This window comes from Oryzias melastigma, linkage group LG17 (genome assembly GCF_002922805.2).
Source record: "Oryzias melastigma strain HK-1 linkage group LG17, ASM292280v2, whole genome shotgun sequence".
Lineage (NCBI taxonomy): Eukaryota > Metazoa > Chordata > Actinopteri > Beloniformes > Adrianichthyidae > Oryzias > Oryzias melastigma.
Genome location: NC_050528.1, coordinates 11,816,277 through 11,841,117, shown reverse-complemented (window position 1 = coordinate 11,841,117; position 24,841 = coordinate 11,816,277). Strand labels below are relative to the sequence as shown.

The 24,841-nt window shown below is 36.1% G+C and overlaps 3 protein-coding genes across 5 annotated transcripts in view; 1 reads left to right on the top strand and 2 right to left on the bottom strand.

Annotated features, from left to right (window-relative positions):
• Positions 1-1,082, bottom strand: part of prkab2 (protein kinase, AMP-activated, beta 2 non-catalytic subunit) — a 7,775-nt gene extending 6,693 nt beyond the window's left edge. The window contains exon 1 of one of the 2 annotated variants that reach the window (XM_024274318.2): positions 763-1,082. The gene's annotated coding sequence lies outside the window, so the exon portion shown is untranslated. The remainder of the gene's footprint in view (positions 1-762) is intronic. The other variant, XM_024274319.2, reaches the window with a different exon arrangement.
• A 996-nt stretch (positions 1,083-2,078) lies between these two features.
• Positions 2,079-14,787, bottom strand: LOC112147387 (calcium-binding mitochondrial carrier protein SCaMC-1). 2 transcript variants are annotated; one of them, XM_024273735.2, is made up of 11 exons: positions 14,718-14,787; positions 9,834-10,052; positions 9,249-9,375; positions 9,051-9,138; positions 8,861-8,972; positions 7,893-8,051; positions 6,078-6,230; positions 5,878-5,985; positions 5,624-5,791; positions 5,398-5,548; positions 2,079-2,347 (listed from the first exon to the last, which is right to left on the bottom strand). In XM_024273735.2, exons 1-11 carry the CDS (start codon positions 14,757-14,759, stop codon positions 2,337-2,339), a joined length of 1,338 nt encoding a protein of 445 aa, XP_024129503.1. In that variant the 5' UTR covers positions 14,760-14,787; the 3' UTR covers positions 2,079-2,336. The 2 variants fall into 2 exon arrangements, with proteins under 2 accessions (XP_024129503.1, XP_024129502.1); XM_024273734.2 differs by lacking the exon at positions 2,079-2,347 and adding an exon at positions 3,991-4,259.
• Positions 13,965-23,371, top strand: LOC112147388 (protein FAM102B). The gene is made up of 11 exons (XM_024273736.2): positions 13,965-14,241; positions 15,183-15,303; positions 15,433-15,462; positions 15,913-16,029; positions 16,409-16,455; positions 17,898-18,001; positions 21,115-21,210; positions 21,328-21,532; positions 21,726-21,862; positions 22,096-22,159; positions 22,350-23,371. Exons 1-11 carry the CDS (start codon positions 14,096-14,098, stop codon positions 22,390-22,392), a joined length of 1,110 nt encoding a protein of 369 aa, XP_024129504.1. The 5' UTR covers positions 13,965-14,095; the 3' UTR covers positions 22,393-23,371.
• Positions 23,372-24,841: the final 1,470 nt, after the last annotated feature.

Sequence of the window (24,841 nt, the reverse complement as noted above, 5' to 3'; positions counted from 1 at the left end):
CTTTTCATTTTAAATCTTTCTCAGCGTCTTGTTTTGATTAAATGCATTTTAGGAACATGGAACACAGAAACACTGTAGTCAAATTAGGGATTTTACAAAGTTTTTGAGCAACTATTTTAATGAATGCCATCTCAGTGGAAAAAAAACATATAGTTCTATTTCTAAAAGTTTTATTTCTTGCAGATTTAAGTTTAACATTTTTTATTAATTTCTTAACATTATAACAGGTAAAACAAGTTTTCCGTTTTCCCGTAGAGGTTGTAGAAAACTACAAATCAGTAAGCAGAACAAAACAATAACACAGAAAAACCAGCTCCACTAATCTACTTTTCAATCTGTTTTTACGCATCTTTATGTCAGATTTTACCAAGGGACAACGGGTAAACTAATAGTCACAAGACCAATGACAGCAAAATCTACATGTTTTGTATATTCCCACATGAAAGGAATGTCAAGTATAAACAGGAAGCTGCAGGGTCATTTTTAAATAAATCATAGAAAAAATGTGAAAACCCTTTATGATAAAGGGAAAAATACTATCATCTTAAAGTTATGAGCACTAAATTGACAGGGAGTGAAAAACAGACAAAGTATTTACAAGTTTTAAAGGTATTTTTAGCATCATGAACTATCTGTGAACTTCCGTGGACATATCCTGTAACAAGGTCTCTTCAATAAGTGTTTTAACTAGAACCGAAGGGCATGTTGTGAAAATCAATAATCAGCTTTAAAGTGACCGCACACACTCTATTTGTTACCTACCGTGGTGACTGCGCTGGACGCTTTTGCTGTGCCCGCCTACCTCGGCTCTCTCCCGAAGAATATTTTTAGCTGCTGCCCGCTGTTAAAGTCAGCTAGCAGCTAGCTGTCACTGTCTGCGAACCGGGAACTCCTTCCTCCGTGTGAGAAACCGGCGTCCACAACAGAAACTATAAAGATTAGAATTCTTATATATTTTAAAAGAACCGAAGTGGGTTGGAAGCTCGGACCAGCGCTGCTGAGGCGATGATTTGTGTTGAAGAGCAGCAAGAGCCTCTGTGACACCAGCGAAGATCCGCCCCTTTCTACAACTACGGTGGCCGGTAGAGGGAAAACCGGAAGTCAGCAACGAGATTAACAACATCCGGTAAACGAAGAAGTAAAAAAAGGTTTGTTTTTTTTCCTCCCAGAAAATTGTGCGTATATCTTGAACTTATTTTGTGTGGCGCCTCAAATTATTTTAATAATTTACAATGAATTTAAAGTCCTATTTTTTCTCCAATATGAGTATAGCGTCGTGTGTGTGTGTGTGTTTTCAAAAAATAGACACAAACAAGTTAAATAAAATAATAATAGTAAAATATAGTAAAAAATTCTCTTTTTGTAACAAATGTTAAAATTTTATATGTAGAGATATCAAATATTTATTCAATTTTAAGACCCACTCAAATGAAAATCATGTTTTTGGTGTTTTCAACATGTTTCTCAAGATGGAGGAAATACATAAAGAAATTTAGCTTAAAATCACTATGTACTTCTTTGTTTTACTCCTCTCAGCTGGCATTTGGTTTGTAAGTGTACAGCTGGATAGCTCCAACAATGCTCGCCATTATTGTTGCACCAGCTGGGGGTAAACAGATCGATGATGGGAAATGAGGGTGGGCTCATTCCATGGCAATAGTCCCGCCCAAATTTAGAGGCGAATTTCAAATTAATTACTGCCGCTCAACAGAAACTATGTCCTGACTTAGAAGATGGTCCAGATTTGCAAATTTTTACTATAAAAGAAATAATTATAATTAAAAGACTACAGGGAAAGCTATTAAAATAGATCAAAATAGATTCAAAATCTACCTTGATTTTAATCGTTTCATTCTTTCAATAAAAGTATCTGCTCCTCCACTATCGACTCACCTGTCACATAAAAACTGCTTTTGTTGCAGGTGTTTATGAGAAAAATTGTAGATAATAGAAAGTAGAAGATCCACAGACTGAATGCATTTAAATGTAGGAAAAACTTTTTAGATTAATTTTTAGTGAGCTGTTTGTGTATGAATGTCTCTATTCAATCACTCATAAAACTTCAAAGAAAGACCATATTTCTGATGTTCATTTTTATTATTCATAAATTTATTTACCTAAATTTGTTTACATGCTTTAATATAAAAGAAAAAAACAGTAAGATACACAACAGTATTATCCCCTGATATGTTTTTCTTGGTGTCATTTCTTTCTGTTATTTTCTTTTTTAAAGACCCCTTTCCGTAAAGGCTCAGACAGCTCTGACCGGTCAACACTTGTTGGGAAGCAGCTGCTGGTTCAACCTGACCACTGGCAGATGTTTTAAAACATGCAGTTCATGGTAATGCTGGAAAAAAACAAAAAGCAAAGACAAAACCTATTGCTTTTAGCAATAAAACCGTGCAAACTTATAATCACTAAAATCCAAAGTTTGTATAATCTTTTTTTTTTAACAGGACTAAACTGCAGAACAAAGAACTTTAAATCCTTGCAACATTAAGTTATATAATTACCAGATTTTCTAGGAAAGATTTAATCAAAATAACTTGCATTTTTAGGATTTCAGTGGGATTCCTTTAATCAATTAAAGGTAAAATAGACTAATTGCAATGGAAAAAGCAATCCACTGAGTTAAAAAAATCTGACATTAAAAGCAAACCATAAATATCCATAATTACCAAAGCCAAAGCAGTCTTAAATTCTTTAAATACTCATAAATGCATTTTAAATGAAACGCAAAAGGCTAACAGTCTCATAGTAAAAATGTAAGATAAAAATAAAACCTCCCAGCTCTTAAGATTTAAACACAGCACCAACCTGAACAGGAGAATAAACCGTGTTGGAAGGGAGGGTTGGTCTTTCTGTTTATTATCATGAATTTCAATGTAACAACTATTTACCACTGTTTTATCAATAACTCAATAAATAGAATAACTGAAATCATGTTCATAATATAGATAGTACATAAATACAGCGTATATCTATGAAGATAAAAAAAAATCATGTCCACGGTCTGCATCAAGAAGCTTTAAGGCACATTTCATAAGTTACCACAAGAATGTAGAGTTAGTCATTTTCACATTTCAGAAGGTGTGTCGTTAAACACATTGATTTTTATGAGGACCGCTTAGCTTTACAGCTGCTGATTAGATCTTTGCTTTCTCGACGTCAAATGAGGGAAGGTGTTTGAAACTCAAGGGCTCAAATTGTGCCTCTGGGGTTAAAATACAGTGTCACCTTTCACATTTCATAGCAAACACAGCAAAGGACAAGAGGCAGCCAACTCTGCAACGAAAACATGTCCTTCTTTTTAGCTAAAATAATGCTGTATCACAGTTTTTAAATCAAGCTTAAAGACCCACTCTGATTAAAATAGCAGTTTTTTTCAGGAGCAGACAAAAACATGCAGTTGGATCTACTTGTAGACAAATAGATTCATGTATGTCTTCCTTTTCCTCACCCGTCTGGCTCAAAACTGCTGATTCACCACTAATGTTAGGTTGGGGGGGTGTGAGGGGCTGTAAGCTAGTAGGAGAGTGTAAACAGAGAGCTCTCAGCAAGGAGGAAGAGGGGGTGTTCCTCAATAACTAAGAGGCGAATTTCTAATTAACTAATGCCGCTCTACAGAAATTATGTCCTAGAAAACAACTGTTTTTTGTTTGTTTTTTTTATTGGCTAAAAACATCATAACTGAAATTAAAAGACGACTGGGAATGCTTTTAAAAGAGCTCAAAAGAAGATCAGTGTGAGTCTTTTAAAAATTAAAAAACGTCATAATTGAATTATTTTTGAACTATTTAAATCTACAGAAATGTATGGATTAAACATCGTTTGGGACTCTGCTGGAAAGGAGTGTTTCATGTGCAAACTCGAGGTAAAAAATAAAGCATGCGCACCACAACTGATTCAAAATATACTGTAGCTACTGGCAGGCAAGTCTTACACATACAGCTTGCATTCCATCCACCAATAAACTCATGCTCTGTTAGCTTTTTTTTTTTTTGGTCCTTTAGAATTTTTTCTTACATCTTCAAGTCTTACAAATACAGTGAATGTTCTTTGCAGTCATTTGCAGTATCAATGAGAGATTCCCAAGCCCGTCTTCATGTACTCATAAACCACATAGCTGATGCTGACAGCTGGAATGACTTTCATGAAGTTTGGCAGGATGCCCCTGTAGAGTCCAAAGAAACCATCTTTGGCTACAATCTTCTTCAACAGGCTACTCATGGAAACTTGCTCTGATGAACCCAGAGAGGCTGAAAAGAAAGACAAAACTTAAACTCTAGTTTGTGATTACTGATCGTTTTTAGTCATCTAGAGCAGGATATTTAAACAGAAAAGGTCATTTTTGCAATGTTTGTTTGAGATATGCGTATAATTCTGAGCAAATTATACAGATATAGATAAGTAACTTTACACAACTAAAAACAGTCTGCTCTGAAATGAAAGAAAAATGTGAATACAGCTCAAATAAAAAATCTAAAACGATAAAATACAAATTAAAAAACATATTAAAATTAATTTTCAACTTGTACATTTATAAAATTATACTAAAAATATATAAAATTGTAAAAAAAAAATGATTTGATCGTTTTTTTGGCAGAAAAAGTAATGATTTTAACAGCAGAAATGATTAACACACTTTTTTTTCTTACTTTTGTTACTAGGAGTTTATTGTTTGCCAAACCAAAATTCACTTTGGCAAATTTCAATGCTTAGGCTTTGCCTCTGGCACATTACATATGGAGATTTCAGCAGATTCTTTCCACTGGTTCATAGCTTTATGCAAGTTAGAAAAGGTTTAACTGAGGAATAGTTTACATTTCTATGTACCATTTGTCTAGCATTTTTATTTGAATTTTGGCAGAAAAACACATAAATCAGAAAAAGTTTCTTGTAGCTGAATTAAAGAAAAAGTTCAGGACCCTATCTAAAGCCCAAACATGACAAATATTTATATCTATTAATCAATTTGCCTCTCTACTTCATAGTTTAAAATGAAATATATATATATATATATATAAATTGTTTCAAATTCTTTTAATGTATTTGTAATGCATTAGCACACAGTTCTTGTCTAAAATCCAGTGATGTAATAGAGTTCTAGACTGCAGTCAAAGCTACAAATCCTGACACACTTTCTCACACTTTTTTTTTTTTTTTAGTGAACTCAGCTCTTAGTGTTTTGTATTTTTTGACCTAAAATAAACCTCAATTATCTGGCTTTTCTCTCACATGTGGGTCTTCCCTATAGCTCTCTCATAACACAGTGGAGGTCACAAATGACACAAAAGACTTCAGATTAACAGGATTGGACAAGTTTTCCTCGATGCAAAGAAGATCCACAGTTAAAATATTGAGTATTTTTTAGTCCTATGAGTGAAATGAATTTACCTTGTGCCTGCATCCGTGTGCGTACGAGTGCGAGCGGATAACTGGCTAACTGACCACACGTACTGGAGATGGTCCCACAGCCCAGCAGCACCAGAACTCCAGGATTAGCTGTGTCTTTGGCATAATACGACAACCAGGCGTTCTTCAGAGTCTAAAACACAAGAGTCGACACACGTTTGATCAAAGTGAACTCTTCCCTTAAGGTTCAGAGATTGTGCCTACGAACCTCGTACACGGCGAGGTCTATCCCGGCATAAGGAATGATCCCCAGCAGGTTTGGAATGTAGCCCTTATAGAAAGCTATGACGCCCTCCTTCTTCAGGATTTTCTTGGCACAGTCAAACATTCCTGCATACTGGCCAGTTTTCCTCAAGGTCAGGCGAGTCTTTAAGACCTTTTTGCAGGACAAAAGAAAAGAAAAAGTGAAAGAATGTCTCTTGCTTTCAATGCATCTCGCTTAACTAAAGACAAATCTGTCACCTCCATAGGGTAGATGGCTGTCTGTGCTGTTGCCCCAGCCATGGAGCCAGCCATAAACCTCTTATGCGTCTCAATCTTCTTTCCCTCTGATGACAACAACTTCTTATACTGTAAAATGAAACCCAACAGTGGCTGCAGTCAATAAATGTGCCACAAATTAGCACCTGTTGAGGTTTTTTTTAACAGAAAAGTGGACTAACTTGTTCGTATGCCATGAATTTGATGGCAGTCTCGGGAGCGATCTTCAGGACGTTGATTCCATTTCCTCTCCACAGTGAAGTCAGACCCCCCTCCACGATCATCTGCCTGAAACCCCCTATTAGGCCTATGCGGTTTGTTTTGGAAGAATGAACCTGCAGTACATATTAAATACATTAGAAACTGCACTTTCACATTTTTCAGTGTTTTCCCGTACTTTCAGAGTTTAAGTCCTTGTTTATTTGTTTATTTATTTATTTGCATAGTTCGGCCAGGGGTGCAACTTATACTCAGGAGTGATTTATTTATTTTCCCACTATCAACCGGTAGGCTTTTAGAGGCTGTTTCCCACTAAAATCCGCAAGAGGACACTGTATGGATGTGTATCAGTTTTTGCTATTGACAACAATGCAGAACAAGAAGTGTCGTCCAATAAACAAAACATGGAGGAGAATTGGATTGTTCAGATTATCTTATTATTTACCTCTAGATATTCTTATTCTGTTTTTTTTTCCTTCTCAGACTAATGCCAAGTCATCAAACTGGGTTACAGAGACACTGAAGTACCGCTGAAAGCACCATCATTCAGATGCAGCAGTAAAAGGTAAAGATGGCCTTAACAAAAATGCTGTGAAGGATCTCATGACTTCAGACAGGAAGATGTTTTATCTGATGCTTTTGTAGATCTCTTCAAAATAAATAAATAGGCCTGAACTCTTGACATCACTATGTGAGATATGCAGTCAACATTTCCATGTAGCCATGAGGCTAAAACCTTGACAGTAGCTTCTCCCACATAAATTGGGGTGTCTAGTTTATGAACAAATCTTTGGACAAGCATTGAATTTGCTGCATGTCAAAATAGGCAGTGGATGTAAATATGGTGCATGAATTGCATTTGGTGTGAATCTAGCATTACGCTGGACTTGGCAGATATGTTCTGAATTGTTGCACTTTTCTCCCAAAAGTGTGACTTACACTTCAGAGCAACTTATATATATATATTTTTTCTTTAGAATGGATTTATTGGCTTCTGCCACTATACTCCAGTGTGACTTATGCTGAGGTGCAATTTACACCCCAATGCAATTTATACTCTGGTACGACTTGTAATCTGGTGCAATTTATACCCTGTTGTAACCTATACTCCTGTACAATTTATATTCAAATGGGACTTATACTCCGATGCAACTTATACTCCTGTATGACTTATTCTCTGGTACAATTTATACTCTGGTGCAATATACTCCGGTGCAACTTATACTCTGGTGTAATTTATACTCCGGTGCAACTTATACTCCAGTGTAACTTGTACTCCAATGTGAATTATACTCTTGTGCAATTTATAGTCCAGTATGACTTATACTCTGGTGTAACTTATAAACCATTGCAACTTATACTCTGCTGAAACTTATACACCAGTGCAATTTACACTCCGATGCAACTTGTACTCTGGTGCAACTTATACTCTGGTACAATTTATACTCTGGTGCAATATACTCCGGTGCAATTTATACTCGGGTACGACTTACACTCCGGTACGACTTATACTCTGGTACAACTTATACTCTGGTACAACTTATACTCTGGTACAACTTACACTCTGGTGCAATTTATACTACGGAACAACTTATACTGTGGTGTGACTTATACTCCGATGCAACTTACACTGTGGTACGACTTATACTCTGGTGCGACTTATACTCCAGTGTACTCCAATGCGAATTATACTCTGATGTAATTTATACTACAATGCAATTTGTACTCCAATGCAACTTATACTCCAGAAATTACGAGTATCTCTTTTTTGGTTTTACCTGCATGAAGACTTTCAGTCGGTCCAGTGGGGCAGTTCCAGTTCGAGAGACTGCCCCTGCAGAAGCACCCGCAACAAGCTGCTTCCACCAGACATCTGAGCTCTTCTCCTCCTCTGTAAACTCATCCGGGATGGCAAGGCTGTCGCCTATGTCCAGCACCTAAGATTACATTAGCACCTTGATTAAAATGGATCGCGTGGACTCCTGAACACGTAACTCTGTCTGTTACCAGAACATAAGTTCCAATGCATGTCTACTGTGCAAAACATACACTGCACAATGATTAGGCTCACTAAACATGGCCACAGTGTGTTCGTGGCTGAAAGAACAAAAAAGACTTCTTCTTTCTTTTGACACCTTCCTGTAACATTTTGGTCAGCCTCTTAAAACAAAATGTGCTTCATGTTGAACAAAAAGTTTCTGCCAGAAACTTTGAGATCACAAGTTGCAAATGTTACACAAACAGACGAAAAATCCAACTCCTCTTTTGCCAAACATGAAATAATACATAGAAGCAAAATCAATGAGCTGACTAAGTTCTGGTCTGGTATGCTTTGGCTGTTTGAGATAAAAATATCCACTGTTTTCACAAAAGCATGGAAGTGCTTGTGGGAGACATGATACTGGGATTATGACCCTGGCTGGATTTGCCCTGCACTCACTGTTCTGACACATTTTCCAGGTTTGTGTGGTTAGATGTAGATTTTGGTACAACATTTATGCATATCACAAAGCAGACAGTTACAGTTTTATCACGAATAAGGAGTTGGACACAGTAGAAGATGACAAAATAAAGCGTCAAACTGTGACCTCGTTAACTTGGTTGTTTTAGACTGTGAGAGCAACTGTGGGCTACAGATAAAATCTATATTATCTAACACCAGAGGAGTTTGGTTCATTGCCCTGCAGCTGCCTCTGAGTGTGGGCAGAAAAATGCGTTCAGAGAAGAGTTTCTCTGTGAGCCATACCGAGGAGTGCTTCCAATAGCGGATGATCTCTTCTAGGTTGTGGGCAGGGTACAGTAGGAAGTGTTCTCGCCACTCGTTCCAGTCAACCATCATGGTCCCGTCGATGTCCATACTAATGAAGCACAAGCAGGTTATGGATTATATCACCATGCATGCAGTAAACATACATGCATAAATGTTGAGGTTAAACCTCTGTAAGATTTTCTGGGCGTGCTCCTTGCTGAGATGTATGCCGAGCTCTGCAAGCGACTGCTGGATCTCTGAGGCATCGATGCGCCCTGTCACAAAAATACAAAACAACTGAAATGCAAACGAAGTTGTGGATGCACGGTGAGCATTCATTGCTGTTGCGACATGTGCGCGCACTATTGCTTCACTCATCTCCCACCATCGTTGTTCCTGTCCAGACTCTTGAAAGTCAGCCAAAGCTTCATCTCGTGCTCTTTCAGGTATTTGGTGAACTCGTTGAAGTCCAAACACCCGTCCTTGTTCTGGTCACCGGATGACACGATCTTCTGCAGAACGAAGACATGCAAAGTCAAAGTGATCAGAAGGACAAGCATGCTCCACCTGTATAATGTCATTCAGAATAGAAGTACAAGTGAAAATGGAAAATAAAAAAAATATTTATCTCAAAATAATCAGCTTTCACAAAGTCATAAACAAGTAGATGTTTATAGGCAGGGCAGACCATAAATAGTCTTTATTACTACTATATATAAACATTAACTATTTTGACTTTTATATTTAAAGTGTAAATAATCTTTCTATTGCTTAAGTTTGAAATATTTATTTCATAAATACATTTTTAAAAATAATTTTCTCTTTTTTTTTCTCCAACATTTGGAGCTTTAACAGACTGTCAGCTCAGTCAGGAAACGCCGTTGATATGGGAAAGACAGGATTTGTGAACGGGAGGGCCGGGCTTCAGTGAGCGCGTGCTGGCGGGCAGGGTCGTGTTCTCCCCTCTTACCTGTGCCGCTCCGTGCCGGAATATCCCCATCGCCTTGAGGCCCGCCCGCAGCTCGGCCACGTCCACCTTCCCATCGTTGTTGGTGTCGAGCCGATCGAACAGGGTCTGGTATGACTGCTGACTGTTGGCATCCCAGCACCGGGCACTTGATAGTAAAGACGTCCGTAACGTCTGATACATTGCAGAGTCAATGTGGAGGAAGCGGTCAGACCGGCCGTCCTGCAAACGTTAATCTGATTATTAATCCATATTGAGGATCATTCGTTAATCCACATGCATAATCCACACGCGAACTCAACGTTGGCAATGACAAAAAGGCTTTCCGGGTGGTGTTTTCTGCAGGCAGCCCCTGAGCGGAGGTGAAGCTGCAGCGCTCCTGAGGAACTGCAGTATTCGAGGGCGGAGCTACGGGAGAGACGTAGCAACGCTGATGTTTATACACCGAACAGCGGGAAAGGAATGGCAAAAACAGGAACGCGCACGCGCCACGGAGAACAATTTACATAAACGGGGCGACATTTTTAGCAACCTTCCGTTTCCCGGTTTTGAATTCGATACGCAGAGGGGCATTAAAGAAAAAAAAATCGTAATCTTCTTATCTGGAAGGACGTGTCAGCTGCACCGAGAAGCACTGAGCTCGGCATTTCCTGCAATGCAATACCACCATTCACCAGCAGAGGACGACATTTCACAACAGCGCAAACATACAAAGCGAAAGCAGGTGGTTTATCATAAATATGACATCAATCAATCATTATTGTATTATGTCTATGATAATTGTTTAAAAAGTATATATGACAAGTCCTGTAAGTCCAAAGTGTTATCTCCAAGCATTGGGTTGAAGGGTATCACGTGGTTTAGTGACTCACCCAAGGACACATGAGGACTGGGAAGGTTGGGAACTCTATCTGGTAAATGAATAGGGATTACTATCATGGTCTGGACAAGTCACCACCAGAAATATTGCTTCCAGGAAATGTCTTGTATTATCGGAGGTGGATGCAGTAGCAAAATTTTAAACGTATAAAGTATTGTTTTCTTAAAATAACATCACAAGGTAAAATTTGTCATTCCAAACATCTTTTGATTTTTTTTGTTGTTGTTTGTGATTATGCCATTTCTAGGCAAAATAAATAAAAAATCAGTGACTTTTTCCTCATACATAGATCCTGCAGAGCCATGTATGAGACAACCAGGCATCTCAATCCCAATCATTTCAGGAATAATATTGACAATTTATTGTCTTAAATCCACTGGGGTTGGGACATTTTGCTGTAATAGATGTGTTGTAATTTAAAGACTAAAGCAAAGTTGAACATCCGCTGTCAATACAGTCTGTAGTATCAACAGAGCAAGTGTCCTGTCTCTTCCTGTGTCTTGCTTACCGTAATTCACTAAAACTGACAGGTTTTGACTTTGTTCATGCATGACACCAACAATACAAATCCTGTCAAAAGTTAAGGTGTAGTACTGCAGGACTATTCTTAAAGGTTTGGATAAAAATGCTCACATTTGACTTGGCTACCACCTGAATGTTTGGTTTTAAATGTAAATAATTCAAACATATCTACAATATTAGTCAATTGGGGAACAAATGAATATCTATCCTTCCATTTTCCAAATCTCCTATATTCCCAGTTGAGCTCTAGTTTGCCAGTTCACTGCAATGCTAAACTCACATGTGGATGGTGGAAATTATTCTAAAGTTGTTCAAAGATCAAGTAGGCCAAGGTAACATAAACAAATCCCCTGCAATATGTTGTGGTTACAACTAAGGACCTGAGTAAAACCATGATTCCAACTGATAGTTTTCTACGTTCAAATTTTAAAAACCACAATCCATTACATTTGTTTGTTTGTTTTGTATAATGAGGTAGTGCTCTTACTTTATGCAGTAAACTGTTTAGACTAGAAAGGTAAAACACCCACACTGCAGCTTGGATGCAATGACTGAGCTTCTAAGTGTCATTCAGAGGCTAAACCTGGACAAAAATGGGTAACATGAAGAAAAAACGTTAACAGAATGTGAATAAAAGACAAAAACTAGATTCAAGAACTTTTTATGGGTTATTCATCAGGACGAACCAGCCATGCTGTCCACTCCAGTGGCCTATAAATTGCAAATCAGAAAATCTAAAAAGTTACCCTTACATGCTGCTATTACAGGAGTTGCATTTTTTTTTGTTATTTGTGAAGAAAACCTTTATAAGGTGGTATCCTAACATAATGAAATTAAAATAAAACAGTCAGATATAAAGAGATATAAATAATCAAGTTTCTAAAAAAAGCAGGATTTCGGGACACATTGAACCAACACACCTCAAGTTTGCTAACTGTACAATTTATATGTTGCTTGTTTGGTGACGTTCTGGTTTTCTCATGCATGGAGTATTATCTGATACTTTCTTATCTGTTGTTTTAATTACTATTGTAGAAGATCCAAACAAAATGAATATTTATCTGGTGAGGAAAACTGCAGATAATTTGCTCTTCCCAGTGTTTCTTCAAAAATATTGAAAAAAATTATCATGGGAAGGCATTACTAGCATGCAATAATAGCAGAAAATTGGGTTTAATGAAAAAGTATAGCACAGTTTTTTGTATTTATGCATTTAAATACATTCTTAGTTAATGCAACAAGTAAAATACCCCAGTATTTTTTTTAAATACTTATGAATCATCTGAAAAAACACTTAAATGTTTTAAACTGAATTAACAAAAGTTTCTTAAAAACTGTATAAAAATCCCACATTTTTGATGGTCTCGTCAAATTTTGTATTTGGTCTGAGGTGAGCATGATCTAAGCTCTGTCTTCAGTGGTGTGTCAAGATGGGTTTTTTCATCTACTGCTTAAATTTTATATGAACAATATCCCTTTCCTTCTTAAAAGCTTCTGAATTTGATTGGATTTTATCTATAATTAATCATTTAGGTATGGCGATAACCTGGTGATTACAGCTTTCAGTGGTGCCACCCTTCAAGAACTGCAGAGGAAGTGTTGAAGTATGATGTCAAATTTGATTCTGATACGAATGTTTCATATAATGTTATAAGGAGGATAAAAAGACGTTTGTTTTGGGAGTTTTTTGTATTTTCAGGAGCTCAAAATTTTGATCTTGGTTAAAAACTTGGGCCACATTTCCTGACAACTTTCAGTGTCAGTGTTTCAAACTGTATACTCAAGCCAATATGATTGAAGGCCAAGACACAAAACAGTTCTATTTGAAGTACATTGCACTCTACTCTACATAGTTCATTTTTGGATTACTTACACCAAGTCTAGGATGAAAATGTTTCAAATATCCAATAAAGTACCCCAGATGAACAAGTGGTGACTCATGATGTACCCACACTTCAAGTTGTCCTGAGAAATTATTTGGTTTAAAGTCTCACTCAAACTGTATTTTTTATTTAATATTAAATCAAAATTTGTTGTATCAAACATATTTTCTGCAAACCAGCAGGAGCTCATTAGAAATTCTCCTCTGGGTTGTTGGCGAAACTGTTTGCACTGGAGTTAGCCTCAGCTAATTTCTCATCAGCCTTTTGTTTACACTTTCAAGGCAACGCCATTAGCGTAGCACTAAATAAAAGATAAAATAAAAATAAAAACGACAAGCAATATCAGAACAATGCCATTTTAGAGACCTGAGCCAAGTAGTCGAGGAAAATTAAGATGTTAAGTGGATATATTTGTTAGCAAGTGGATGCATCTGAATTATAGCGGAGAAAGCAGACTTTGGCTCCTGCTTTTTCAAACTGTGGGTTTTCACTTGCTCTTGATCCAACACAATTTGAATAAAGAAATAATCACCAAATCCTAAATTATTTTATATATGTCCTCCATCATGAGAAATATGCTACAAGAACGTGCTAAAAACACCACAATTTTCTCTGGAGTGGGTCATTAAACATTTTTAAATTATTTGTGTAATTAATTTAATATATATATTTTTTTGTTTTATTATTTTCTGGTTTGCTTTTGTCCTCACGAAACTGCTGAGACTAAACAAAAAATCAAATCATCGCTTAAAATTGTGGCGAACTACCATGATTTCTTCCTCCCCCTACTGCCTCGCTGTCCAATCAAACCGCGAATTCTCAACCACGTCATAAACAGTGTTTCTCCGGGGGCGGGGTTAGAACATTTGAAGTTTAGGTCTGGCTTGCAGCAGCGCTAGAGCAACAGGGAGAGGAGCGCCGTGCGGCTCCAGATCTGACTGTCCGCTCCACCTCAGTCAGTCAGGGCGCGTTCACACAGCATGTCCTTCATTCTAGCAAAGAAAAAACGGTTCAAGTTTAAAATTGACTTTGATTTGGACGAATTGTCGTCGGTCCCGTTTGTCAATGGAGTTATATTTTGCAAAGTAAGACTTTTAGATGGAGGCTTTGCTGAAGAGTCGTCTCGGTGAGATATTTTCTATTTATAGTTTGAATTCGATAAACTCAAACTTCAATACATGTATGCTTAGCATTTTTACGGCTTTTCCCGCTGATTTACGGCTATATTGTCCAGCTCGTGACCGACAAAAAATTAACTTAACCTTAAAATGTCGTAAGTCTGTCGACGAAAATGCAATAAAACCCAAACGCAACCGATTCCAAGTAATTTTTAAGCTCTGTCGGTAGTTTAAATCTGTTCAAGGAGATAAAAAAAAAAGGCCGAAGTCATTTTTTTCAACCACCGTTGACTTAAGCAGTTGCCTAGCAACAAGCACTGGAAGTTTATGCTAACTTCTTAGAAATAAAAAACATTCATATTAGCCCACCAGGAATTATGATTTACAGTTGCGCTTCTTTGTTTTTAGGGAAATACGTTTCTAATTTTGATCACAGATATTTCAAAATGGCCTAAAGTCCCCTTCGACTTAATTTATTGTTTACCTTCTTGAAACTTGTCCTTCTGGTCCGACAAGATGAGCTCATGAAGGCAGCTCACTTTCAACTGGAAAAATTCTCTTTCCCTACAATTAAAATGGAAAACATTAAAAAAGTTTTTTTTTTTTACCTGTATATTCCAAATAAAGTAAAAAAAATACATTCTTTATGTTTATTTATTTATTGAGTTATCGCATTTCATTATAAATAGCCCAAAAAGTTTGTATTTAGGTGTGTGCAAAGGTTACAAACATAAGCTGCACCCTGCACATATTTGGTATTATTTTAAGCATAAAGGCAGCTATTTGCTGTATTTATCTCACTTTTGTTTGAACATTTCTTATTCTTAGCTGTCTCCGTAAAAATTCCCCAATTTTGATAAGAACTTGTGTCGTAAAATTGTGATGAGTAACTGCATATTGCTTGCTTGTGTGATTTTTATTTTGTCAATAAAAACCTTTGTCGTAACAGGCAACCTGTCCACGCCAATTGTGTGCGCTGGAAGAAAAAGTTTTCTTTCTTGTGTAAAATAAGCGCCAACGCTGGAACGGGGGTGCTGGACCCCTGTATGTGCCGAGTATCCGTTCGCAAGGTATGGATCACTAAAATTCAACAATTATCTTAATTTCTGTGTAAATGAATTTTTAGCTTAAGTTATGTTGAAAATCGCATTGCAAAAATAAAAACTCTAATTTTATTAAATTTGTTTTTTTGATTATAGGAGAAGAAGGGTGGAAAAACTTTTGCAAAGGTAATATTTCAGCTATAAAATGACGCAAAGCCATTGTAAACAATGAGAGATAAGAGATGAAGAGATTTATTGCATCAGTCTTATCTAAAAATATGTGACACACATTGTTTTCAAAGGCTTTGACAGATTGTGGTTTTATGCTTGGGAGAGTCTGTTAATTAGAAAGGAAATAGATATGCCTTTCTGGTTATGATTGAGTCTAAGTCTGGCTTTGACTCATTAATCTGTAACTTTTCTGTTTAGTGTGAATAAGTTTTAGTTTGGAGTGATCCACAAGCAGGCTGCTTCTTTGCTCTTGATCCAACACAATTTGAATAAAGAAAACATTAAATGGCAGGATGGCCCATTTATCATTGGAATTTTCAGAGAAACCTGATTGAAATGAAGTAGCATAAAGTGTTCAATTTTACTTTATGTTGATTTTACCTAAGAAAAAGTTTCACTTTGCAGATGGGCTTTGCAGACCTAAACCTGTCAGAGTTTGCTGGATCTGGCACCACGGTTCGGCGATGTCTCCTCGAGGGCTATGACACAAAAAACACCAGACAGGATAACTCAATTCTCAAGGTATGGCTACGAGTCATGGAGTTTAACTCCCGTGTGTACATGAGAAGCCACAGAATATATACAGCCTTTCTGATTTCAGTGGGATGCGTGTAGGAATGACATCCGGTCTCACAAACTACATAATCTATTCCTAGACTGAGACGTTCTCTTCGAAGAACTATAAAGCATTGGCATGCATGAAAATTGGAATGCTCTGACAACTGAGACAAAACAAGCCAATGCCTGCATTGTGACAAACTCCCTGAGTCGTGAGAGTTGATTGAATGCGTTCATACTTTTCCTGGGGCATGGGCCTTACCGCTTGGAGAAATAAAAGCTTTTGAAATTCTGTTGCTTTCCACTCCAAACTGACTTAGTCATTGCTTTGTTTTTGCTGCAGGTCATCATCACAACACAGCTTATGTCTGGAGATCCCTGCTTTAAAGCGTAAGTGCTTCACAAACTGTTTTTCATTTGCAACTTGTGCAAAATATAAACGACATGGAAAGAAGGAGGTTTAGTTTAGTAGAGTTAAGGTTACAAAGAAATCGTGCTCTTTATGTACAATGGTATGCGGCAAACCACAAATGGAAGTGTTTTTATCACTTCCTGTCTGTCACTAATCTGAAAACTCCCACACTGCAATTTTTATTGACACACTCCTTTTTTTAAGTAACAATGCACCCTTTAGTAGCAATAATGTTATAAGAATCTTATCTTAGAAATGATAAAACCTCACCCTGATTGAAATTTGGCTAACTAAAATGATCTGTGAGAGGGAATCTGAAACAGTACAACAGAGCTTTATGGATAATATGGTATTCTAAATATATATACTTTTTAACCTTCACAATAGTCTTTCCTGTTGAACCCCTATTCACAATATTTATACACGGGCTGCTGCCTTGGAGACGTCAAAGGCTTAGTCATTCATCCCACTCTGTTACTCATTGTATGTGCAAGGTTTACAATTATACACAGAGCTGAGATGAGTTTTTCTACCCCCCCTCTACTTCTCTGTTATTAAATCCTTCCAAACCTCAGTTTCCTTTACTGACTTGACTTTTAATACAAGCTAGTATTACCACTAGTATCATGGCTTCTGCATTGCAGGCTATATTGTTTTTGTTATAAATAGTATAGATAGAAAATATTATGGTAACACAAAAGGTTAACAGAAATGTCATTCACTTGTTTATTCAGCGTTTTTTTAAGGAATTTCGACAGAAAAGGAAAAACAGAACGTTTAAAGACATTGTGTTAATATTTGCTCAGGATCATTGAAAGTCACAGTCAACAAAAAAACAAGCAAAAATTCAATATATTAACACCTCTTATGTCTTCTTCTGTTACACTAAAATTAAGAAATACTTACTACTTTTAATACATTCAAAATTACATATATATTTGAATGTCCAGTAAAAATAACTGTCTGAAAATATTTGTTATTAATAAAATAACACCAATTAAGTACACAGACATGGCGTTTGTCATGGAGTTTGTCATGTTTTTAAAGAAAAGCTCATCTGACTGTGGACAGACCCGTTCACATGCAGACATTGTGACCTGGTTGAACATATTTCAGCTGTTGACTCTTAACATGGGTATTTCCATTGAAACTGTGGGGATTGAAAATATATTTTTTGCCACAAAACTGAACATGTGGTAAATAAATCTAAGTTCTTTGTGGTTTAGTGGCTCCTTAAAATCATAATTGTTCACAAATGTTGCCGTGTTTATAACATTTATTGTATATTTTTTTAATAGATGAATTTATCCTTTTTTATTGTTTTTGTAGTGCATGTTTTAAGTTATCATAAAAAGTTATTTATTTAAAGCGCTATTTGAGCCAGTTGAGTAATTGAACTTCATATCTGTGTACTTTTTAGTCCACCATCTAAAGCCATGACTCTGGGAATCCCACAGTCGGAGGCAGAGTTTCTCCTTGAGGAGACGAAAGGAGGAGTCATTCAGATATCCCATTCTGTTCCTGGTATGAACACATACACCCTGTAATGTTAAGAAACAAATTGTAATACCCTTTAAACGTTTTTTTTTTTTTAATTAGTGCTGCCACAAACGATTGTTTTAATAGTTGACTAATCACTGATTATTTTTTCCGATTAGTTGACTAATCGAGTCATGTGCAAAGTGGATGCAAAGCATACATCTTAAACATCATTAGGTTTAAACTAACTACAAATTCAATATATAGCATTCACACTGGCATTACCTGCAATGATGTTAGTGAGAATATTGTAAGCTGAATTTGGCTGCTGAAGCTGCTAGTGCTGATAGTTGAAGATGCTGAAATTGATTGCGGAAATCACTGTAGCTAACAGCTAAAAAACGCTGCTGAAAAATATTGGTTAAATGCAAAATTAGCCTAAAATAATGAAAAAATCCTAAATTAGCCAAAATAACTAGCATGAAGCTGAAATATAAGCCAAACTCCAAAGTAGCCTAAAAACTGGAAAAAAAATCCTAAATTAGCCAAAATCACTAGCATGTAGCTGAAATATAAGCTAAACTCCAAAGTAACCTAAAAAAACAGAAAAAATATATATTTTTTCAAAATAACTAGCATGTAGCTGAAATATTAGCTAAACTCCAAAGTAGCCTAAAAAACTGAAAAACAACTAAATTATTCAAAATAGCTAGCACGTAGCTGAAATATTGGCTAAACTCCAAAGTAGCCTAAAACTGAAAAAAAAAAACAAAATTAACCAAAATAGCTAGCATATAGCTGAAATATTAGCTAAACTCCAAAGTAGCCTAAAATACTGAAAAATCCTAAATTAACCAAAATAACTAGCATGAAGCTGAAATATTAGCTAAACTCCAAAGTAACCTAAAAACTGAAAAAAACTAAATTATTCAAAATAACTAGCATGTAGCTGAAATATTAGCTAAACTCCAAAGTAGCCTAAAAACTGAAAAAAATAGCCAAAATAGCTAGCATGTAGCTGAAATATTAGCTAAACTCCAAAGTAACCTAAAAAAACTGAAAAAAACTATTTTTTTTTCCAAAATACCTAGCATGTACCTGAAATATAAGCCAAACTCCAAAGTAGCCTAAAAACTGAAAAAAAATCCTAAATTAGCCAAAATAACTAGCATGTAGCTGAAATATAAGCTAAACTCCAAAGTAGCCTAAAAACTGAAAAAAACAAAAATTGCCAAAATAGCTAGCATATAGCTGAAATATTAGCTAAACTCCAAAGTAGCCTAAAAACTGAAAAAAAATAGCCAAAATAGCTAGCATATAGCTGAAATATTAGCTAAACTCCAAAGTAACCTAAAAAAAACTGAAAAGAAACTATTTTTTTCAAAATAACTAGCATGTAGCTGAAATATAAGCCAAACTCCAAAGTAGCCTAAAAACTGAAAAAAAATCCGAAATTAGACAAAATAACTAGCATGTAGCTGAAATATAAGCTATACTCCAAAGTACCCTAAAAAACTGAAAAAAACTAAATTATTCAAAATAACTAGCACATATCTGAAATATTAGCTAAACTCTAAAGTAGCCTAAAATCTGAAAAAAAAACTAAATTAGCCAAAATAGCTAGCATATAGCTGAAATATTAGCTTAACTCCAAAGTAGCCTAAAATACTGAAAAAATCCTAAATTAGCCAAAATAACTAGCATGAAGCTGAAATATTAGCTAAACTCTAAAGTAGCCTAAAAAAACCTAAATAAATGCCAAAACTGTCCAAAAAGCTGGCATAATCCCATTATAACTATCAACTTTACAACACCCTTACTCCATATAATATAAAGTAACGACTAATTGAGTATTAAATTAGTCATCGACTATTTTAATAGTTTAGTTTAGTATAGTTTAATAGACGACTAATCGTGGCAGGCCTATTTTAAATACCCAAATTTTGTCTCAGATCTAACAAAAGTAAAGATTTATGAAAGAGACTATAAAATCCTAACGTATATGCATTATTAACTAAATGTAAATGTGCACATTTCCTGTTGTCAGTGTGTGATGGGAGTGTAAACTTTATAAATGCTCCCTGCTGTCATACTGCCCTCACACCCTAAAGGTCTCTGCTTGCATGCAAATATTCTCTGCTTTACCTCCAAACATGTTTTGGTTGTTTTTTTTTTCTTTTGGACTTACATGCACCATTCCCTTTTCTCTAGTTTTAGCAGATATGACTTCACAAAGCTATGTACTGTGAACTTGTGAAACCCCATGACATAATCCAATAAGTATGACAGAAATGTAAGGGAGTAAACCCTGGCAGAAAATCGTGCTTTGGGGCTCCAAAGACAGCCTCCTGGTGTATCCACCGTTAGTCCAGAGGCTCCTACATTTCAGTCGGGGGCTAAATTGTTATACCCTTTGGTCATAGCAGATGGTCCGAGAGGGGGTTTGTAGTACTTGGGCAGCCCACGGCCTCCATGTACCAATAGGCCTGTAGCAGCTGAAAAGGTCACTCCAACAACGTCAAAATATATTGGCAAAACACGAAAAGTCGCAGTTACTAATTTCAAGTGTTACAAGTGACTCCCTGGACAGCTACCACCTAATGCTGGGCACCCTCTGGCCAATCAGGTGCTGTCTCGCCACAACTTGCTATTCAAGCTGACGTATATGCTAGAGGTCAGCTCAAAAAAACCCCAAAACAAAAACACAGAACAGTTCAACTCTTTGACTCGAGAGTTGGAACGTCATCATCACGTGTGCTGGTCTCACTAAAGAACTTCAGCAGATTGATGACTCACAAAACTGAAGTCATCCACTGGGAGACTGAATATCCACACTGCCCTTCTCCAAGAGACTCAGCTGGCAGGAAGTGAGTTTTATTTCACAAATTAGATCAACATATTTTGTGCTGATAAAATATTAACTTATGTGCATTTCAAAGGGGATTTTTACACTTCCAGCAAAGAATTATCATCTGCATTATTTGTGGCATTTTTCTTTGTTTTGGTTTTTGGACAGTAGACTTTTGTTCAGAGGAAAACAAAAGCAAAACAAAAAAACAGAAGTTTCATAGGCATCCTCTGTGGGTTTTTCTTTTTTCTTTTTAATGGTTTGAACAAAACTTGTGACCTAAAGTGTGATTATATCACTTTTTTGTCAGGAACACCAGGAAAGTCTGCATCTGTCCCAGAAGAGCTTATTACAAACGGTTACCCTAGAACACCCAGCTATGCAAGTCAGCTGTCCAAAGTATCAGGTGCAAAAACCATCATTCCTGTTTACTCTACCAAATTATAAGAAACAAATCTAACAAGAATACAAGTGCATGGCATTACTTTTCTAATTCGGTGGCGTTTTTTTGTGTGTTCTTTAGGTTATAGCTCTAATAGATCAAGTTCAACAGATCTGAGTCATCGACGAAGCGGTTCTGGAGGTTCTGCTTCTACGGGCATTGGTAGCATTGAGCCTGCCGATCAGCAGGGGGAGGGCAGAGAGAAGGAGCGAAGGCCCACACCCCCACGCTCGGTTGGTCAGCATCAAACCTGTGAAAAGCACCCAAACTCAGCCAAAACACCCAGGTAACCTGTGCAGTCAGTTTGGGTTTTTGGCCCATGCGTTTCATTGTTTTCTTCTCTACTGTTTTCATTTTGTATATTTCTGGCCCGCAGCAGCAGTCTACTGACTGCTAGGACCATATTTTATTAACTGTTTTCTATGTTTTTATTACTTATGGTAAACATCTTATATAGGTTTTTATTTTTTTTATTATAGGCGTATAGTGAAGCAGGACTCGATGGAGAATCAGCTCCGGAGGGTGGATGCCACAAGGATTGACGCAGATGACATAATCGATAAAATCCTGCAGGGCCAGGATTTCAGCCACGGCTTCTTGGATTCCAGCGCAGAGGGTGTGTACAACTAATCCTGGTGTGGAAAGTTGCCCAGCATCTTGACGAGAGGAGGGATCAAATTACTTACAAGTGTTGCAATACAATCCCGCAATGTCTCCAAGCACTTCAGACAAAGTCTGATCAGCATTTATTTTTAAATGTTCTCCCAAAAGAAGCTCCAGCTTGTTGGGAATAATGAGGAGCAAGTGTCTAGTTTTCATGTAAATGTTTGTGTGTGTGTGTTGCTGCAGAGGAGGGGCTCAGCTTGTTTGTTGGTCCTGGTGGAAGCACAGCTCTGGGAAGTCAGCACACGAGGTAGGTCTGATTAGGTAACTGTGGGTGCCACACACCAAGCCTTTACGGTAAACACAGATAGCAGTTATGCTTTTTTGAAAATTAAAGTTGCAAATTAGGTTTTTATGTAGAAATTCTGCTTAGTTTTAACAAAACATTTCAAAAAGTTCACATAATTTTAGTTGTAACAAACCACAACTTTCTCTTTCAGGGTTGCAACAGGAGCTTTTGAGCAGGTGGTGATGAAGCGATAGGTTTTAGGAAAAACTGACACCAAAGACCTGAAATTTGCTTAAAGAAGGGGCCAAAAAGATTCAGCGGTGGATATGCCCCCAAAACTCCACTCCTTTTTAATTCAAGGAGATATTTTTCTTTTACGCAATACCTCCTCATATGACCCTCAGCATATGTTGACCGTGACACCCCCCTTGTGGTCAGAAACTTGAATGAAGCTTGTTACAGACTCATGTTCAAACTCTCTTTATTTGAACTCGGCTCATGCATTAAGCCACTGGATTCATTGCACTCAATGAAGTTTTTCTCATTTTTAAGTATTCAAATGTATCTCAAGTCTGTATATTCACGGTGATATGATTTTCTTTCACTGTATGTTATAAGCTATGTTTTATGTTCTGAAGAAAATGTAACTAGTTAGAATGTTTTTGTTTTTTTTTCTGCTGAAAGACAATGTTGTAAGTGTCAAAAATAATTTAAAGATGTCTTTTTTTTAATGCAGACTGTTTTTTTTTTCTTTAGAACGGTTGACTTTCTAACTCGGTTTAAAAAAGAAGGTTAATCAATATTAAAGCCATCTTTAGACAGAAAATCAATATTAAATGATAAAATGAACATTTCAGACAAAATATACATTTAGTCATTTTTTTTAATAAAATAATTTATCGTTTTAATTAAAAAGTTTCCCTCTTTTTCATCACTAGTTGCATAAAAGTATTTTTCATTGGCAAAAAAATGTTTTTATGAATTATTATTTTAATTAATCATAAAATAAATCAAAACTTATATAATAAAATCCCACTGGATTTTGTTAGTGATACCCAGCCTTTATCCTGCCGAAATGTTTAATAAATATTTCTAGACAATAAAAAAAGACTCAGTAATGGGGAGGATTTTAAACACTGTTGTATGTAAGCTCATTCCAAATATATATTTTATGATCCCCTGTTGTTACTGTTGTAATCTCGGTTTTTATAAACATGTGCCTCTTGCTGCTGACGTTTTTTGCTGTTTTGTGCGTTTGTCTCTAAATTCACATAGATGTTTTCTAAACTGGAAAGCATTGTGTTTCATTTAACATCTGCCTGTCTTAACCAAAATATGTAACGCAAACAAAGTAAATGTAGTAATGACTATTTCCTTTTATACAAAACAGACTTTTTGCTGGATTTTGCACTTTATTATAGCACAGACTGGTTTATATTTGTCCAAAGTAAACAGTAACAACATTGAAAGAATCTATAAAAAAAAAAAATTGGTTAACACAAATATGGATTTTGTTTTTTTACAGTTTCAAGCAATTCAAGCCAATAAAGTCAGCATATGTGCTTTTATTTTTGTAATTAAATTCAATAAAAAGCAACTGGTCAAAACTTTTCTGTGGACCATCGTCATATTGCATCAAACTGTTTCTACAATAAAGGGTTTTCTGACAGCCCTGATCACTCTGGAAGTGTTACAAGAAGGTTTGTGTTTTGTCCAAATTCAGACTTTGAGAAACTGCTTCTTTTTCAGATAACCTGTATTGATCTAAGTTAGCAGTAGCAGGTTTGACAGGATTTATGCAGTGAATCTGTCTTGTGAAAAAAAAATCAAACTCAAGTTGTATCATGTCTACTTTGGGCGTTATTTGTTTTTTGACAGAAAAAAACAAAATCTATTGTATATTGAAAATGCCAAAAGTCCATGCTTCTATTATTGCCTCTGATAATTTATTAGCTTGTGTGCACAAACGGATAGACTAAGCAACTTTTTGGTTTTCAAAATATCCAGACATTGTAATATTTAATTTCCGATGTAAAGACTTATTTTTTTCTTGTGAATATTTATTTCAAGAATAATGAGGCATTATAAAATGCAGAATACATTAACTCCATTAATTTAATCAAATGCATCAATATTGTCAGTTCTTGCTTTCACATACTTAAATATTATTCCTACGTTTCTTTAAGTAAATACATTTATAGTATGGTTTTAAAGAAAACTGCTTTACCTTGTTTACTAATATATATTTTGCAATATGATCCAATATTACAAAATTAGTTCAAATCATCAATTTTATTTTCAAACCTACTGGATAAAATTACTTTTAATACTGAATTTCTTTTTATAATTAGCTTAAAAAATGTTCTGATACATTGGTATGCTTGTTGGATCATTTTTGGTGTGAGAAAGTATTGTTACCAACAGAGTAAAATAAAGATTTTATTTCCAAAAAAGTTTTTTTTTTTTACTAGAATTTATTAAAATAATGAAAGTAACTTAAAAATGTTTAATATACTGTAGCAATGCTTCGATTGAAAATAAAATTATCGATTAATGTATCGGAAGTGAAAACAGTCCCTTGAGGTTTTCGAACGCGCGCGCCCTCCTCGTCTGAATGGGCGGGGACAGGTTTAACCGGAAAACAGAGTTCGTCATCACTACTGTCAGTCCCCGATCCCCTTTCCCTAACCACGCCCTAAACAC